General features: G+C 51.5%; 1 protein-coding gene across 4 annotated transcripts; it reads right to left on the bottom strand.

Moving 5' to 3' along the window:
• Positions 1 to 351: 351 nt before the first annotated feature.
• LOC127608923 (stromal interaction molecule 1-like) lies at positions 352 to 18,953 on the bottom strand. Of its 4 annotated transcripts, none has more exons than XM_052078450.1 (14): positions 18,710 to 18,953; positions 17,599 to 17,726; positions 14,100 to 14,230; positions 13,617 to 13,731; positions 12,196 to 12,307; positions 11,966 to 12,081; positions 10,539 to 10,716; positions 7,263 to 7,440; positions 6,853 to 7,020; positions 6,666 to 6,766; positions 6,043 to 6,272; positions 4,875 to 4,955; positions 2,983 to 3,364; positions 352 to 2,570 (listed from the first exon to the last, which is right to left on the bottom strand). In XM_052078450.1, the coding sequence occupies exons 2-14, from the start codon at positions 17,711 to 17,713 to the stop codon at positions 2,132 to 2,134; spliced, it is 2,346 nt and encodes a 781-aa protein (XP_051934410.1). In that variant the 5' UTR covers positions 17,714 to 17,726; positions 18,710 to 18,953; the 3' UTR covers positions 352 to 2,131. The 4 variants fall into 4 exon arrangements, with proteins under 4 accessions (XP_051934410.1, XP_051934408.1, XP_051934409.1 ...); XM_052078448.1 differs by having other exon boundaries at positions 3,301 to 3,364; positions 18,710 to 18,951; XM_052078449.1 differs by lacking the exon at positions 4,875 to 4,955 and having other exon boundaries at positions 3,301 to 3,364; positions 18,710 to 18,950.
• Between the last annotated feature and the right edge of the window lie 347 nt (positions 18,954 to 19,300).

Genomic DNA, 19,300 nt, shown 5'->3' with positions numbered 1-19,300 from the left:
ACTGCCCTCTGGTGTTCTCTTTGCGTCGTTGCGAATCGGAGCGTCTTTGTTTCTTGTCGAGATTTTCAGCTTCAGAAAACTTATTTAAGTTTAAGTTAATTTATCTTTTGTTTGTAGAGCAGGGCGGGCACCCCTTCAAACGTGAACCCCAACCTAGGCTGTCTCTGACATGAATGACTTCTGGGCAGGGCCGCAGTAGGACTCGTTTTGGAGTTTCATAGCTCACAGCATTCGCATGACGACGTCTAATTTCTTTGGACGTCTGAGATATGAAATCTAAAGCTAAGCAGGTAGTAAGACAACGCCCAAGGGCTCTATATGAAGCAGCACAGACAACAAATGGTCCCACAATTCTTTGTTTAAAATAGTTTTATTGCTTTCATGCAAGAGTGCCATAAAAGACCATCACAGAAGATGCAAAAAAAGTTGTCTCTGTACAAATATACGGTGGGGATGTCATAAATAGAAGCTAAAAAGTTGAAAGGTCAGAAGTTCGAACAGGGCGATTGGTGGGCTGGGCAGGGGCAGCACTTTTGCCATGCATCAACAAAAACATTCAGTACAGCTGGCGTGTAAAAACATGGAGCAAATTTGCCAAGAACGCAAAAGCAGCCATTGGTAAAATTGTCACCAAACCACATCTTGACAATTCAGCCGACTGCCTTTTATGTTTGTTTGGTTGATAAAAAGCTGAAAGTACAGATGCATAGTTCCGCGAGACCCCTTGACAAATGTAAACAATACGAGACAAAAGATTCGTTGCTTGCGGAACACGCTCCGAGCGAACATCATGCTGGCCAGCAAACGGCGATTTGGCACTTTGATGTGAGGACCTTGGTCTTTCTGCTTCAGGATTGGGGTGGGGTGGGGTTTTTTTTTTTAGCCCTTTTCCAGCACCCACGACACATCCGTGATCTACTACACACCATATAACGACACCCCCCAAAAAAATTGAGAAATTAAAGCTGCAAGCCACAACGAATGGCCCCTCGCATCCACTTTTTCACGGTGAAGCTTCAAAATAACTCTCAAACTCTGTTGCCGTGCCCGATCGTGGAGACAAAAAAAACAAATGTTGAGATTTAGCATTATCTGTCCGCTTACAAATGTTCCCAGGAAGCTCAAAAAAATATTTTTGTGTTTGAGGACCTCAAACGTTACGACTGTTTCTTTTTGGTAACATTTTTTTTTCTCCTTAGGACACAAGGCGTCTGTTCAAATAAATAGTTGCTTCAAATGAGAGCCATGCACAGAAAATAAAGAACCGCTGGCAGACCCACTTTCAATAGCGCAGGGTCGTTTTGTCTGGGTTACAAGGCCACAAAAAATCCCCCAAAAAGTATCGCTCGCACTCGATGTCCCCTTTTGAGTCATCGATGAGTCTATGATAAAATGAGGGGAGGGGCGGGGGAATTGTCAGCACTCAAACCAAATACATGCACGGGGGGAAAAAAATGGTTGTTTCCCTTTGAGAGTGGCATAGAATAAATAACTGACAATGCATCACCCCCCAAAACACACACAAATGCACACTCGCACGACTCACGGCAAGTCGGAAATACGCGGCTGTCGGCTGACATTTCTGGATCGACGCACACGACGTGACGGGATTTGCCCCAAAATGAAAAGCTTGGTAGGAAAGGTCACTTGAAACCAAATACAACGCGGCAACCATTCTTCAAATCAGCTAAAGCCTTGTGTAGAAATTGCACTTTTTTTGGTGGCAAAAAATGGCCTTTAGGAGGAATGTTGGGTTGTTTTTTTGTTGTTTATTTTTTTTTGGTGCCATCGCCTTCGGTCACTGCGTTCGGAAAAAGACCCCTCAAATTTGAGGTGGTTATTCCTCAGCCCTCTCAGGGAAGCCCCTTCTATGATTGGCAGACAAGTTTCACTTAAAAATATCCACCATTTTTTTTTTTGTGGGCGGGGGGTATTTTTGCCTAATGGATATTTAAAGTGCTCATTCCATGTTTTTTTTAGAAAGAATTTCAGCCAACAGCCGCAGAAGGCAAACTTTTTTGTGAGTACGAGAAGCGCCTGCTTGCTCCCACAGTCCAGAAGGTTGGAACAAGCAGCGCAGGAAAATTAAAAGACACACAGGGGGGAAAAAAGGGTGGTGGTGTGGGGGGGCTTATTTCTTCTGCTTCTTGAAGATCTTGAAGGTGTGTTTCTTGCGTGCGGCCGCGGAATCCGTATCCTCCCCCGTGGAGCCGCTGTCCTCCTCCAGCGGGCTCTTCTTGGCCGCCAGCTGCGGGATGCGGGTGGCGCCGGCGCCCTTGGCCCAGGTGGGCGAGGGGGTATCCGGCTCGGTGGAACTGAGCGAGCGGGTGGACTCGGCGGGGCTGTGGGCCTCGCCCGACGCCGCCGCCCACTCCTGCTGCTGCTGCTGCTGCGCCCTCCGCATGAGGACGGGGCTGTCGGGCAGGTGCTCGGCGCCGGCGCCGCCCTCGTGGTGCCGGGCGCCGCCGTTGGGCAAGCCGTGCAGCAGCGAGACGGGCTTCATCAGGAGGCCTTTGGAGGAAAACGCCGACAGGGACAGCGACGAGTCCGAGTCGGAGCGATTCAGGTCCCTGCGGGCGGAAAGGCGAGATCAGAGCGAAGCAAGGTGAGCGGCTGCGACGTTGGCGACGCTGCGGGAGCGGGCCGGGACACATGGCGACGCCAAACGTGTTAGTTTTCAGGCAAAAGGGGAGACTGTGCTAAGCTAAAGCCACGTCACACGGATGCAAAGCCCACTTGAGTCACGCTGCTCCGAGTGCAGTGGAACCTCCTCAAGTGGTTTATCAAATGGATTGATCGTATTTGGCCAAAGGAGCGGACGTCTTCTGAAAATGAGGTTTCTTTACTTAGTTTTTTTGTTTCCAACTCCATATTTGCCAAAATTGACGTCGGGCTTGCTCGGACACGGGAGGTTCCATCGCACGCGTTTGTGAGCGCGGGTGCCGAGCGTCCACACGCGCATGCCACGCGGGCGACGGATACCCGAAGCTGTCGCGAGGCGCCGAGTGCGCTTCCGAGTCGTCGGAGAAAGTGAGGTCGGGAATCGGGTCCATGGGCTGGAAAGAAGGCTGATGAAGGTGCGAGGAATGAGCGGCGACGGAGGAGGAATGCGCAGCGGCGCCCGAGCTACAGATGATGGCGGGGTGGGACACGGCGGAGGACAGCGGGGGCAGACACAGACTCTCCAGGTGCCCGAAAGACTGGCTCCGGGACTCTCGGAAGGCGGGCCGAGGACGGGGGGGACCTGGGTGCGAGGCTCCCTCCCCCTGCTGGCCCTCAGACGGGGAACCCTCTACCAACCTCTGCGAGCTCAAAGCCAGGTGGGGGTCAATGTGGCGCTGGCGCAGGGACATCATGCTGGGAGCTGTGGGCACAAAGCGACAACCACGTTACTCGCCGCTCGGAAAGCGCCGTGCCCGGTGCCCGCAATCGGCGGAAACACACGCACAACTGACTGGGATTTGGTTCCAAACAAACTGGAATGGACTCCGTATTTGCTTTGAGGGATTTTATGACTGGTTCGCGCGTCAAAGTGCAGGGTTCGATTCCAGATCCGACCTTCCCGTGTGGAGTTTGCATGTTCTCCCCCCTGCCTGCGTGGGTTTTCTCCGGGTGCTCCGGTATGGAATGTGGAACACACTAATTGTCCCGAGGTGTGAGTGCGAGTGTGAGCGCGGGTGGTTGTTAGTCTATGTGCGCGCTGTGATTGGCTGGCAAGCAGTTGAGGGTGCACCCCACCCTCCTGCCCCAAGAGGCTGGGATGGGCTGCAGGGCACCCTAGACCCCCGTGAGGATAAACCGGTTCAAATAATAGATGGAAGGGATGGCTTTTATGACCATGCCAGAGTTTAAAAAAATAAAATAAAAAAAAGTTATAACGTTTTCAGAAGTCAATGCCACACCTTGGCCACCAGGAGACAGTAGAATGCACTTAATAAAGATGCTCCCCTACGAGCTCGGTAAGCAGCTATATTATACATCCACAACAGATTTTTTTACACACACGCATGTGTCAGTTGATACAAACATGACTACACCGCCAATATGGTGACAAATATATACGACGATGATCTTGAATTTATCTCGACGGCGACGCCCCCCCCAAACAAGGGCAACACAAACACGGAGTCATTCATCAAATCCCAACCCAGTCGTGGTGTCTTTTCTCCTTACGTGCGGAGGAAAATGGAATCGGGAGCCAGGTGCCGCGACAGTGAACCCCCGTGCGTGGTGCGTGGGCGGGAATCACCAAGGGCCACCATTTTGATTGGCCGCCCACCCCGACAGGTTGATCGATGCCACAAGCTGGCAGCAAGGCATTTTTTCATCGATGAGACACGGTGAAGCCTGACAAAATGAGGCTGCTGCCTCCGTCGGATGTCATCGCTTGGCACCCAGATGCCAGTTGTTGGCGCCAAAGCACTATTTCTACATTAGACATGGCTGAAAACGGCAAGCTGGGGGATGGTTCCCCATAAAATGCAAGCCAATACACAAGTTGCGAGCACACGAGGGTTCAATGTCTTGCAACATCGAGGCGACGGATAGCAACGTGATGATTTTAGCCTTTAGTCAAAGCCGACATTTTCCGCCTTTTGGATGAGAAATGCAACAATTTTGCCACTCAGTTGGTGTCGGGCTCGTTTTGGTACAGAAAAGTGACATGAAGCAAAGGCGGTGAAATGGCGGCTTTCCCAGGCGGGATCAAGATGATGACGAAAAGCAAAAGCTGGGTGGCGACGGGGTTAAAAGCAAGGTGACCGTCGTTAAGATGGGAGCCAGTGATTTGTCACGTTGGGTCAGAGGTGGCTTTGATTTCTACTCGGGGTGGTCGGAGGGGCGTTGGGGGGGGGTCAAATCGAGTAAAAGCCAACCAAGATTTTTCCACATGGGCTGACAATCCGAGCCTCGGGACCACAGGTCACTGGCTCGCCGCTCCAAAAGCCGAGCGCCATCTGCAAGTTGACCGAAAGGAGTCGGCGGGGAAGAAAAGGGGTGGCGGTGATGCGGATGTGAAGAGGGAAGGGAGTGAGAGAGGCAAGTGCAATTAACGCCGATGAGAAGACTTACTCTTGAAGCCAAGTCAATTCGTCTCTGTGTGTCCGCAACAAACACAACTAAAAGGGGCTTCGATTATTAGTCTTAATGTGTGTGTGTGCGTGTGATCCAACATTTTGTGAGTGGGCGAGGATCAGGCAAATCCATTTGGGATTAAGGCTGTCAAAACAACAAAAAGTTGAGGTGCTCTGGAGCGCCTGGACTGCCCTGCAGGTTTCAAGCATCTGTCGGGCCATCTTCAGGTTCTCCCGGGCGGCCTCGCAAGGGAAGCCCAGACTTTCCCAGCGACGTGGCTCGGCTCTTCCCCAGGCCAGCCGCCAGACATATTCCCTCCGCCTTATCTTGCGCGGCCCCGCTAGCGGACACGCGTGCGGACGCAGCGTCGACGTCGGACTAAGAACCGCTCAAGCGACGGTTGAGGAAGACAAAAAGCATCCCTGGCCGCCGACTGGGCCCTTTGGGCAAAAGTGCCAGTGCAGCGCTACGCTGCGCCAAAGTAAGGCGCACGTATCGCCCCAACAGAAAATCGTTTGCAAGAAGCGAGGAAAAAGTACAAATAAAACACAGACGCGTCCCCACACAACCAAACCAGACTCACGGAAAGCCTGGGCTGCGCTTACAAAGTCACTCCTTAAAAATCCGAGACAAATGAACACACATCACTGACGAAATGTACAGCACAAAAATTTTCTTATTGAGAAGTCCAAGTCCAAGATTTGTTTGCTTTTTTACAGGAAAAAAAAAAAGAGCCCCGGTCACCAACGCGGACACACAGATGCGTTCGGGGCGGGGTTGTGGCTCACGGAACAATGACAATGACGCAAGCTGAGACGAACGACATCCGTTGCAGGATGTCAAAGGGCAAGCCCCCCCGCCCCCCTCACGAGTTCTGATGTCTAGATTTCCCCAGCAGGATCTTGGGGCGCTTAAGGGATCGCTTGCTACTCGCGGCCGACGAGCCCAGCGACTCGGACGAGCTCTTACATTGCAGCACGGCGGGCAGGATGTCCTCGTCCAGGTCGTCCATGTCGTCGGACACGAGGAAGTGCTGCGGCGTGGCGCGCCCCCCCACGAAGCCGGGGTCCAGGTTGAGGGCCGACGCCAGCGACGGCAGGCCCGGGTTGTTGACCACCGTGAAGCCGGTCAGCAGCTCGATCTGCTGCCAGCGGTGGAGGCGCTCGCGCAGGGCGGCCGTCACCTCGCCCAGCGCTTGTCTGGGTTGCGAGGGGGGGGGGGGGGGACAAAACACCCAGTCAGTCACCCGATACAAATGTCTGAATCTACTCACTCACTGCTACAGAATATTGTCTTTTCAAATTCATTTGAAGATGATGGAAGTGGTGGAGGAGAGAGAAAGATTTTTTGAAAAGTGGAAAAGAACTTCCGGTGATTTTTCTGAAATTTTGGCCGGAATGCAAAAGATTTTTTTGTCGTTGAACGTCTCATTCGTTTGAATTGCATTTTTGGGGGGGTTACGGCAATTCTGGGAGAAATCGTCAAGATTTGAATGTGAAAGATGCTTCCCAACACGTCCTCCAGTGTGTCAATCTTTTTTGTTCACTCAATTCAAATGAATTTGCGAGAGACTTGCTGCGTTTGCGACTCACTTTGCCGCCAAAATTTTGTGGTCCACGTCATCCAGGGACGAGCTGTGCGCCACGTGGAAAGTCCCAAAGAGGGTGTTCCTCTTTTTCTTGATCTTCTCTGCCTGCGGGAGAAAAAAGTAAAGGCGGCTGCCGCTCGGACAAAGCGCGGGGGCCGCGTTCGCCAACGCGAGCCGGGTGTGGGACGGACCCCCTCTTTGGCCACCAGGAGCTGGCGCTCGGCGCTCTGCTTCTTGATGTTGTAGTACTGGACCTCCACCTCGTGGGTGAGCTGCAGCCACTTCTGAAGCGATTCGGGAGGGCACCAGGTGCTCCGCGACTCCAGCTCCTTCTCGGCTTTCTTCAGAGCCATGCGCACCTGCCCGGGACGTCAAAGACCGCGTTCGTTGAACTCTGCGACCGTTCGTCCACAATCAAATTAATCCATCAAGAAAACTCGGTCATACATTGGATGGCACGTAACAAATTCAACCGTTGCATCCCGAGTTCACGTTTTCACACAGCGTGTGGGTCCTACTGGTGTGCACACCTTTGCCACCAGGGGGCAATATAATCAGCGCGCATCCATACCGCTCCGTAAGCTGCTGGCGCCTTTCATACCTGCTCGAGCTCCTCTTCGGCGTACTTCTGTCGACTGAGTTCGTTCTCGGTGCCCTCGCGCAGCTCCCGGAGCCGCTGGGCTTCCTGCTTGGCCGTGCTGATCTCGTCCCGCAGCTTCTGCTCCAGGTTGACCTTCTCCACCTCCACCGAGCGGTGCTCCTCCTGGGCGATCTGCAGCCTGCCGCCAACACGCGCCACAATTTCATCTTTCTTGGAACAATGACACGAGTTGCACAATCATTCAAATAGCATTGCGCCCTCCGTCTTGTATGAGCTCAATGTATCAAATCCCCAAAGACTTGATTCACACATGAACCAATCATCTGATCCGCTTCATCCTCAGTCGAGTCCCGAGCGTGAAGGAGCCTTTCGCCAGCAGGCGGCGCTCACCCCCAACCCGTTGCCGGCCGACCGCAGGGCATGCGCCAGACCAACAACCGTTCACGCTCACACTTGTCACATCGTTCCAGACAATGTTTCCAAGATGAGCAAGGCGAGCCACAACCACCCAAAGCACAACCACCGCTGCGTTGAGCGTGTCCACGAAACGCAATCCCCGGGCAACGTCTTTCCGTTGTGCGCCGCACCTTGTGGCCGGTGCGCCGACGTATGCATAGCTGGCATGAGCAGAGCCCAGCGCTGACTCTGGCTGGCGCGCTCAATAAAACGGCATCAGAGGCTAGAACAGCTGTCGGCGTGCAATTATAGAACAGTACAGTGTGTGTGTGTGTGTTGCTCAATGCTTGTGTACTACCACCACGCGGAACTGTGTGTGTGTGTGTGTGTGTGTGTGTATACACGGAGCACTTCTATTTTTAGAAGTGAGCATGACTTTACAAAAGAAGGAGGGCTTGATCGCCCATGACTCAATTACTCAGTGCTTAGTCACGCACAGCCCTTAACTTGAGTCCCAGCCCATCATAATAGCGCCCAAGGTGTTTGGGGGATATTCTTTTACGGCAGGAATACCGTCGCTTGGCGTGCAGGAGCAGCACCTCCACGAGGGGAGGGTGGGGTGGGAATGAAAGGCGATCCCGATCCCGGGAAAAGGAGGCTGCACTGAGGCGATTCCAACTAAACGTCGCAGGACATTTTCCAAGAGACGAAGCCGTACTTTCTTGATGCTAACGGTTGTGTTAACGACTCGTTGGACGCCGTCCTTGACAATTTTTTTCCCCACCCTCTGCTCGCACCACGACTCGAGGTCCACCCACCCCCACCAATGTGGCAGAATTAGCAGCAAAGCCCCCACATGTTAAACGATCATGCTTAACACCTCCGTCTCTGAATCGCAGGGTGCTCGAAAGGGCTCCCTGGAAATCCAGCCTCCTCCCAAGGTCTCTCCCTTCAGGGACGCGGCGGTATCAAGTGGCCCCGGGTTTGAGCGTATGGAACGGGAGCAGCTGGCAGGAGGGATCAGGACAAAACGGTGGGCATACGGCGGCTACACTGCCTTGGCGTCAAGAATTGTAAAAAGCTCTTGGTTGAATTGTAGATTTTGTGCAAAAGTCACCAAGTAGAGCAGACGCGGTTCATAAAACCAGTCTAGAAAAATATATATAAAAGAAGACAAAAAAAACGACTTAGTGCTTCTTTGAGTTGCGCAACAACTTTGCACCTGAGCAGTGTGCCTTTAAGGGGGCGTGGCTTAGTAAGTGACAGCGGTCACTTAGTCGCTCCCCCTGCAAAGATCGAAAAAAAAAATGCCCTCAGCACCTGTTGTGACTGAGTGACATGACACTCGAAAAGGACCCGCGCCGGAAATTGAACAGGAAGTCGCCCATTATGGTCCGAAGCGACCAAATAGCAGGAACCAAAAAAGCAGCGACTGCAGACGGACGGGTACGGTTGTAAACCGTTCTTTATGACCATAAGGCAAACGAAGGCGCCATCTCAATGAGCACTTCTGAAGGCCCTCGGCTGACGTGATTGAAATGGAAACACAAATTGGATTAAAAAAAAATGTTCAAATGTCTACTGTCGAAGATGAAAAGGAAAAAAAACCCAGCATGTTGAAAATGTGTTTAAAAAACACACGAAAATTTTTCTATCGAGTCCAAATATCGTACATCGGCCTTGACTACTCATGTATGTATGATGATGTACTCCGATGTATGCATCGGCTGCGATAACCACCTAGCGGTCGCTATCTCTGGGAGATGTGAGCGCCGAGATTGCAAAAGTAGGTCAGTGTGTGCGATTTTTAGTGTCGGGACCAGCAAAGAAGGCCTCGCCGGTCCGCCGCCTCCAGTCAAAGCGCATCCCGTCCCCCGGATCAACGCCGCAAGTTGAAAAGGGGGAGTGCCGCGTGAGATCGCCGCGTGAGCTCGCCGTGTGAGCGTCTCCTTGAAAGGAACAAGAAGAGACGGTGCGCCCGCTCGGGAGCACACTGTCCGCATTCCTTGTTGTATTAGCCTCCCCAAAAATAGTTGCTCCGATCCCCTGAAACGCTGCTTGAAACGACGCCGACTATTTTATCTTATCAAGGCAGGGTTTGCGAGACCGTTTAAATATGTGGAATCGCTCGAGCCAGGCGGTCGACACAAGAAGCGGCGGCAGAGGATATAATATATATCCCAAAAAAGGCTGTTTTTAAGGACCACTGACTGCGATGCACTCACGAGAAGGATTGCAAGCCTCCTGGACTGACAAACCGAGGCTTGAACAGTCACTGACTTGACAAATTAAGGATTCGTGTGAAAACAACCTTTTGGCAATTCTATTCATGAGGTCACTCGAATCACCAAGAAACTATTTGAGTTGGAGATTCAAGATCCCGGATGCAAGCGGTCAAGATATAGTTCTTCCGCAGGGCGTCCGGACTTGTTCCTGAGAGACAAGTGCACCGGGAGGAGAGCCGGATGAAGAGGCTCGGGCATCCGGTCGGGATGTTTCCCGGGTGCCGCCGTGGTGAGGTGATCCGGGGGCGACCCAGGACGCAGGCGAGAGAGAGAATACCCGGCAGTCATGGGAACGCCCCGTGCTGCTGCTCACCGGAAGAGCTGGATGAAGCGGCTGGGGGAGAGGAAAGTACGGGCTCCCTCGGTCAAGCGGCTTCCCACGCGACCCAAGCGGAAGAAAATGGGTGGATGGGTGGAGTCGTTCAAACGTTCGCATCAGTGTGTACTTTTTGGGGAATATTCCAGGGCCCTTTTTTGACGTTTGGGACCCCTGCACGGGACGGACCTGGAGAGTGACTGACGGGCAGGTTCATAGGTTCCCTCTGTGCTGGTAGGGCCGGGGAACGGAAAAAAATAAAATAAAAATTGGACTCACTTTTGTTGCAGGTCGTGCAGACTCTGCTCGGCCTTCTGCAGGCCCTCCAGGTCCTTCATCATCCTCTTCATGTGATCCTTGGAGTAGCGGTTCTGGATGTACGCAAACCAGCAGCCGCCCATTCCGATGACGATGGACACCACCAGCATGAAGTCTTTCAGGTGGTTGTGTCGATTCACTGCAACGTGCAGAAAAATCAAGAATGCGGTGCGCTCATTTTTCTTTGGTCACATTTTTCAAACAAGACTTGACATCCCTCCGAGCGGCGTGATGAAATATTCACGGTAATACGATCCAAATATTTGGGCGAGGCCCCGGTTCAAGTCGCGACCTGCTTTCAAGTCAACTCGGAAGAGCCCCTCGTCGTTTTGTAAGAACGTTGCCTGCGAGTGGTTATCGTGCGCGACAGTTCCTTGCGGAAGTCCCTCGATTGAGAAGTCGGCGAGGTTTGCGAGTCACCCGTCACTCATTCGCGCACGTCCGACCTATTCGTCACCCAAAGTGCAATATTTCCTCCTGCACGGGGAGGATCAAGAAGGCTAAAAAGCTCGCCCGGTTGCGTTCATGTCAGCACAGGAACAAGCGTGACATCTGCCATTGTGCAATCGGTGACACGCAACCGATGCGCTTCGACTCGGCGCGCCGACTTGCGTCAGCTTGTCCGGAAGAGGCCGGCCGGGCCTCATTGTGCGCGTGTCTTAAAATGCTGCCGCGCCGCCGAGGAAGTCGCGGCGGGCGCCGGCGCTTGGAGAGGCTGTCAAAGCCAGACGCCGCTCGCCTGTGCGCCCTCCTGGGGGCCGAAATCCACATCGCCGGCGCTGGCCGGTCATGTGCTCAGATAAAACCAACAGAACGACGGCCTTGAGGTTTCCTGGTTTCTCACGCGTGCGATTAGAATATCGAACCGTGCGGCCGCAGCTGAACATTTGAATTTAACACTTCCTCTTCACTCGGCGGCGCGCCAACTTTTTTTTTTTTAACCAAGACCTCTCGGCTCAGCTTGTACATGTTGTTGCCTCTTAATAAACAGGACGCGTCTTCATTTTTTTATGAAGCTCTTCGACGGAAACGCCGTACCTTATTGAATCGCCGTTTAAATGACTCCAAAGGAATCATCCGTCCATCCATGAACCGAAGCGCTTATCGGTCGAATCACGTTAAGATAATATATCGAGGCCTCTTTGATGGGCGAGAGTCACTCCGTCGTCACGCGTGACAACACATGACTTTGGCGAATAAATCAGCAAGCCTTCGCGGTTGGATTTGGATCCTTTCACGTGCTTTTGAAGCAAAAACTAAAATGGGAGTTTTCCCGCTGCACTCGGCTCCTTTGAAGCTAACAACAAGGAAGTGGAATTAATCAGAGAATCGCGCATGCTACATTGAAAAAAAAAAAACAGAAGGTGAAACGTGCCGCCGCCGCTTACTGAGGGGCGCCCCGAACAGCACGGTGTCCAGAGATTTCAGCTGCAGCTTTTGAACGTGGCTGCGGTCCAGGATCTTGAGGGTGGCGTGCGTCAGCGTGGCGTTCTTCACCGCCAGCCTGAAGGAGGACAGACACGTCGGGGAGGAAGATTGCGAGTCGGCGTTGCAAGCGTGGAAACCGTCATGAATCGGTGGCGGCGGCCCCGACGTGGTCCCGACGCGGCGGCCTCACCTGGGCATGGCGCTGCCGTTGAAGCTCATCTTGCGGAAGGCCTCCTCGTACTGCGGCAGCTCCACGTAGGTGATGAGCCATTGCACCACCTCGTCCACCGTCCAGTTGTACACTGAGGACAGCGGGGGGGGGGGGGGGGGGGCAGTTAGCTCAGCTGCTGGACATGAGTAGCAACGTGAAATGGGAACATTTTCATGACCGCCGCTTACAGTTACAGTTTGCAACGACATTTTAGGAATAAAACCCGGCTCCTTTTGGACAAGGACGACAATTGGTGACGTTTTTCTTTTTTTTTTTTTAGGTGGTACTAGCCGTAGACAATTTGCACCGCTTGGTCGTTGGCCAACTCGGCAGTGGGCTCAGAACGCAGGTTTACGTTGCGCCGTAGCCGGCGAGCGCCCGTAACGTTTGCATCTGGGCCGTCTCCCAAAACGAGCGATCCCGTATCGTAACCGTGAAGCGGCGAGGGAGGGAGCAGTGGGGGGGGTAACCTAACCAGCTCCGAAGCCGCTGGCGCAGAGTCAACGTGCGCGAGGGCGCTACGAGTGTGAGAAAAGGCGGCCGACAGCCAGGGTGCGAAAGACGCGATAGGCAGATAACGGCGAGCCACATGAAAGCCCGACCGCTCGAGAGGGGGGAAAGGGGGGGGGGGGTTGCAACAGCGTGTGTGTCGACAGGCTGGAGGATGTTGCAGAGTGCGCCGCTCTTTGCTTGACGTGCCGGCGGAGAGAGCGCCTTGATCAGTAGGTCAAGAGGCAGATTATGTGAGCCACAGATTATGCGGGGGGGGGGGCACATTTAAAGAGGGATGTTCTCACCATCATTTCCATGATAAAACTGTTTTGCTGCTCAGGGCAAAGAAAAAAAAATTCAAGAAAAAAAATTTCAGAGACAAACTGCAACCACTTGGGGGCAGTGTGGCAGTCGCGCAGCACTCACTGCGCGGCGCATCTTTGCGAGTATGTGCGCATCAGACCAATGTTTTTTTGCTAGACGTTTTTTTTTACAGCCACCAGTAGGGTTGTTCCGATTCCGATCAGGCCATTTTCAGCGACCGTCTAAGTCAACGCAGCCCATTGGGGAAACGTCGCAACCATTGTCGCAGGAAGCTAACGTGAAGCGAGCGTCACGCAACAATGATCACCTCTGCAGTTTGGAAACGTTTTCATGTGGAAATAGGAGAGCGCACGCGCGCGGCAACTTGCGATGTGTGCAAATTGCGCATTTCCAAAACAAATACTGGACACGGACGAGGTGGCACGTCCGCCTGACCGTGCAGGGGGGTATGAGGGGCGCGGGTTCGAATCCGGGCCCGCCATCCCATGTGGACTTGACGTGTTGTCCCCGCCTCCGTAACTTTTCTCCGGTTTCCCCTCCCGCATCGCAAAACGGTCGTCCGTCTGGTGACGCCCGAGCGGTACCTTCCGAGCCCTTCCAGGTATTCCACAGATCCTCCACGCTGATGAACTGGTCGTCCCCGTGGAAGCTGTTGTGCTTGGCCTTGGGGTCGTGGTAGTTCAGATCCTCCCTCAGGAACTGCGAAATGACCACATTGGCAGTTGAGTGCATGACGCAAGGCTCCTTTTTGCCTTACTCAAGATGTTATCCGCGGTTTTGGGACGGGCGGGGGCACTCAAACACAATCACACGATGGCGTCACGCGTGAGAGGAAAGGCTTTTCGGGCAATAGTGAGCTGAAAGAGAGAGCGTGCAGTCCGACGGATTATCTAGTGAGCATGCATACGAACCACGTGTGAGCTCATGATGACAACGGGTGGCATCAAGTAACATTTTGCAAAAGCGCTCAAGTGATATCGCCAACATTCGCTGAATTCATTCATTCATTCATTCATTCAACAGTTGAATTCATTTTCGTTACGAGGAATGGAAACGCCGCTTCCTACCCCGTCCGTCTCCGCGACGTCCACGTTGCCGTTCTTGTCGTCGTCCATTTGCTTGTGGATGCTGCGGATGGCCTCGAAGCTCAGCATGGGGTTCTCGTCCCGGCACAGCGGCTCGTCGATGCGACAGAAATCTGCCAGGGACAAAGTCGGGACTCGGCTCAAGAAAAGAAATAAAATCCACACGGCCCTGTTCCAATGCTCGGTTGTTGCGGGTGGTCGCTTTTGTCCCGCGGCTTGAAATATTGGCAGGTTAGCTTGGCGCGTTTGAGCGAAAGGCAGACGATGATGTCACGGGTCAGTGAGGCCTTAAGGAGTGACTCCGGTCTTCCCCCACCAGCGCCGCATCCTTCCCTTTTTTGCGCCGGCTTCCGCCTTCCTGAAGGCTCCCAAATAAAACCTTCCGCATATGAGCAACGCATGTATGTGCGCGGTGTTCATATCCCAACGAGAGCGTCCAAGTCGCAGCAGCAGCAGATCATGTCCTGGCAAATCTTTGCACGAGACACCCGCAACATTTTCCCAAGCATTTTTCACGTGAAAGATTGTGCATTTTAACCTGCAGAGGCAGTTGGGAGGACATAACACGGCCACCCCCCCTTTAAAAAAAAAAAAAAACGCAGCTGACAAGTTGTCATCGTGTGAAAGTGTTCACCTGCGCACGCCGCCCATCATTTGCCTTGCAAACCTCTGACAAGCAGATACGAGCTTCACAAACCAGTCGGCCTGCTTCCCTTTTTTTTTTTAAGAGCTTCAGTTATGCAAGTCACTGTCAGCGCAGCGCAGATGCCACACATTTCCAACGACGCAGCCTGAGCAGCTTCCGCCGATCCGGCGCCATCGAAAAGACGGCAAAAGCTCACGATGCGAGACTTGCAGCGCATTTCGCACCCGCAGCCAATTTTACAATCTTCAAGAGTCTTCATTTTTCCTCAAGTGGGATGACCAGGCTGGCGTGCCAACCACGAAGACGCCAGGCTAGGCTACACTGGATGGACTACCTGCACTGACTGTCAGGAAAAAAAAAAATCAACAAAATATAACAGCAGGGAGACTTTTAAGTGGAATAAAACGGTGGCTGGCTCAAGTTAACATTTCTGTATGCCTTTTGGGGGGCCTGGGGGGTTATTGGTTGCTCAGGCCGAACAGATGGCTGATACTCTTTGTTGCTATATGAGGAAGTCCACTACTATTATTTTCATAATAAACAACACCGTGCATTGTGTGACGCAATCACAATGGACAAAAGGGAAAAAAAGTGGGGGGAAAAAAAAGGGAAAAAAGGTGGCTTTGAAAACTGCAGCCGGTTTTGCTCTTGGCAGCACTTTTGGCCACACCCGCTTTTCTATTGACCTTTTCACGGCGATCGGTGCCAGAGTCGTTTCAGGTGGCAGGAAGCGAAGTGAGCACCGCCAACTTGAACGGAAACGACGGCCCAGTTGGAGGTGACGGGCGAGGTTGTCCTTGTCCCCTTCAATTTGATTTATTTATTTAATGGAATAAATAATGATGATAATTGGCCCGCAGGGGGGGGCGGGGGATAAACGGAGTGTCTCACAAGACTGCCTGAAGGCGTAGGAGCCACTTGTGAAGGAACAGTGGTGAAGATTGCACGACTGTCTCTGTCCTATGTGTTGTCTTGTGTTATTTTTTGTTATTTTGACTTCAAAATGGCGCCGCGAGAGTGGCTGCCTTTCCAGCAGCTCCTATTTTTTTGTTGTTCTACTTCTTCCTTTCATAACTTTGCTGCTGTGAATCTGGAATTTCTCCATTGCGAGACTAATAAAGGTTTTCTTAATCTTAATCTTAACAGGCAGTCAAGCCAACCAAGCGGAAGACGTTTTCCTCAATAATGAGCCGGCCCCTCGATGATCACGTTCAATGTTTGACAATCGACGACTCTGTTGAAAGGTAAATGACGATCGGTGCTTCATTCCCCCCCTCCAAACAATTCACCTCGGGGAACTTCCTCTTTTCAAGGGACGTTGGGCGCATTCCAACCGCGTGTGCGTAGCCAGGTATTTTTGACACAAAATCTCAACGCACACGGAATTGTTACACCCCCCCCCCCCAACACCCGCAACGGAGAAGTCATTGTTTATCAAAGCATCTGCAGTCAGGGTGTAGCAACCACAAATGCCCTCTGAGAACTCCGACATTTGAATTTCGCGCCGTGAGACTGATCAGCCAATCGGCGGCCCCCGCTGCCGCTCGCTACCAACCAATCACAGCCCCCGGGTGGGCTGGACGTTTGATTACACTAACGTCCGCTTTGCTGGTATATAAATGATCGTATGTTTGCTGAAATAAAGCAGTGTACCACCGCTCTTCGAGTACTTCACTTCGCCGTCGCTCCTTACAACGGCATACCCCGAACTTTGCTCAGCACACGAGCAGGGATGGCCCACTCATTCAAATGGTATCGAAAAAAATCAGCATGCCACAAAAAAAAAATCTCTTCATTCTTCCCAGTTCTGAATGCTGCTTTTTACTATGGCTTGACAGATGGATGCATTGTTCCTGCTTGTGTTAAGAATGCGTGGCAGGGTTCTGGATAATAAATGGGCATGATACCGACAGCGGTTTTCTACGATAAACGACGACATCTCCACCCTGTCACTTGCTTGCCGAGGAATGGCTTGCTTTGACATTTCCAGATGATTTTCATGAATCGAAAGGAAACGTGACCGAGTAGCAGGGGAACCGAGAATACCGCATCGGTCAATTGCTTCCTGTCTGACAAAGCGTTTTGATGCGCGCCGGAGAATGCGGGGCCGCCCAAACTATTCTCAGCCGGGCCACATATAGAGCCGGCGCAAAGACGCACGCCGGGTTTGAGTCCAGCTGTCTGACTCAAACTCGGCCACCGCTTAACATCAGAACTGAATTGTGCACCCGCGAGGAAGGTTTTCAGAGTGAGAGACTTTCCGTCTGAATTCGGAGCAATTGATGCGAATAACCCGGCGCTTTTCATACTCAATTTTTGTGGCGTCATGACTACAGGCATGAGTGAAGGTTACGTTTTGAAAATACAAAACAGGACGGAATAAACAATTGACAAAAATACCAGAAAAAAAATATGGGTTGGTGTGGAGACTAAAGTCTCACAAAAAACGGACAGAAATGTGACACAAAAGGTGACAAAAAATGTATGCAATAAAATACAAACAACAAAATTTGTAACAGAAATAAGAATGGAATTTACAAAACTGAAGGCTAGCTATTTTTCGGGAATTTAAATATTGTTGAAGAACATTTTAAAATAATCCGGACTCTAACAACCGGATTTCATGCAAGTACAGTGATTGCTTCTCAAGAACATGCTGGCCTGTGAGCAAGGAGAGCGATTTGCAATTTATCGGCAGGCAAAATGTTTGGATTGATGCTTAGTTCCTTTCCATTTTCTTTAAACGTGAAATCCATCTCAACATTCCATAAACATTTACTGTAAACTCTTTGGGAATTGATGGGATATTTTGCCCTCCTTGGCAACATTTCTCACCTGATATTGCATTTTCAGCAGTATCCGCCGAGAGCGAACCGGGCCTGTCGGTCCGGCTTCCTCTAATGAGACACAAGCAAAATATCCACAGGGTCACCACTTTGTTGAGCTCCATGTCTGCTCCTCTGCTGCAAAAATAAGAGGAGAAGTGCTTCAAACATCATGGCAAGCAACTGGAGCACAATCCGCTAATATTGTGTCTCCGAGAGCTAATATTTCTGGACAGGAAAATAACGATGAAATAGACAGAAATCAAGATTACTTTTCGGGTGAGGTTCCTCTTCAACAATGGCGCAAAGTTGCTAGCGTTCCTCGTGAGGCTTCAAATTTTAATGCGTTATGTAAAACCTGTATTTCTTCTTCCCCGTGCACATATTAGCACACATCAGATTAGCAATTAAAATTAATGATTCAAAGACAGACAGACGATCCATTTGAAGATGTCAGCAGACTCGCAAAACAAAATGCTCCCGTTTCTCAGTCGATTAAAGGGGGGGAAAGGGCCATATAAATATGTATAAGGAATTGGTGTGAAATTATAAAAAAAATATGGCAACTTGTTTTTCAATTAAATACAAAAATTCAAACAGCTAAACTTTGCATCGGTAACTTTCGTTTGATTTTTCTCTTTATTGAAGGGAGGGAGGAGTGTCGTTAATGAGATTTGGTCATCGGATTTTTGGGGGAGTGAAGTTTGATTTTAAGGGCAATCGCCCATCCCTACTTTACTTCACGAAGAACAGTTCTGTAACTTCGGTTAGCCTCAACATTAGACAGACACAGCCAAATTGCCTGCGCGAAATACCTCAACGAATGTAGAGTTCGTGTCCCAAGAAAACAAAAATGTCGAATCTGCGTACGACCCACAAACACGTCGAAATAAATTCCACCGGTTCGAACGCCGAAGCTAGTTCGAGTTGAAGCTAGCTCGCATGACGAGCAAGTCGTTCAATGAAAAAAAACGTTGTCAACGTTTGAGTCGACATCTTCCGCACCGTTCACGGAGACTTTCAACCGGCGGCTTCTTCGCCGCCAGTTGAAAGTCCGATTGAACGAGTCGGACCGTCATCAACTAGCTGCTACAGGAGACTTCATCAGCACCAAAACTTACGTGTCATGAATAAAGAAGCGGCGTTCAACGTGATTTCACTGCTGGATTAACATCGCTTCGGACATCCAAAAAGCACGAAAGCGAGGACGCGGTCCACCTTGGAAAGTGTCGCTCTCTTTGGCTCGTTCCCCACAACGCGGAGCCCAGAGAAACTGAGTGACTACGCCGACTCGGAACCCAAAGAGACGCAGAATGTGGACACACAAGTGGACCTTCTTCTTCTTTTACGATTTACGCCACCTCCCCCAGGTGTCAAGTTGCAACGCTCGCCCCCTAACGATCCGGAGTGCACATGGACCTCATTTGAGGGCATAACTCGAGGGGGACATCTTGTGGTTGAGTATGGAAAGGCGCGCCACGTCATTTGATAGCCAAACCCGTCACGCATACGAATAGACTCGATGCTAACTAATATACTTTTGTTTGAGCAAGACTAGCTTCCTAGCCTTTTAACATTTACCAGTGTTAAGTTTATGTTGTCACAAGTGGCTTTATAGACTCGCTAGCCTTGATGTCCCGCTTGGGTCCATGTTTTGTCCTCACAAAGACAAATTAGCGCACTCGATGAGAGACTGTCATCCTGGTATTTCC

The sequence above is a fragment of the Hippocampus zosterae genome, chromosome 10 (assembly GCF_025434085.1).
Source record: "Hippocampus zosterae strain Florida chromosome 10, ASM2543408v3, whole genome shotgun sequence".
NCBI lineage: Eukaryota > Metazoa > Chordata > Actinopteri > Syngnathiformes > Syngnathidae > Hippocampus > Hippocampus zosterae.
This window is presented reverse-complemented; position numbering and strand designations above follow the sequence as displayed.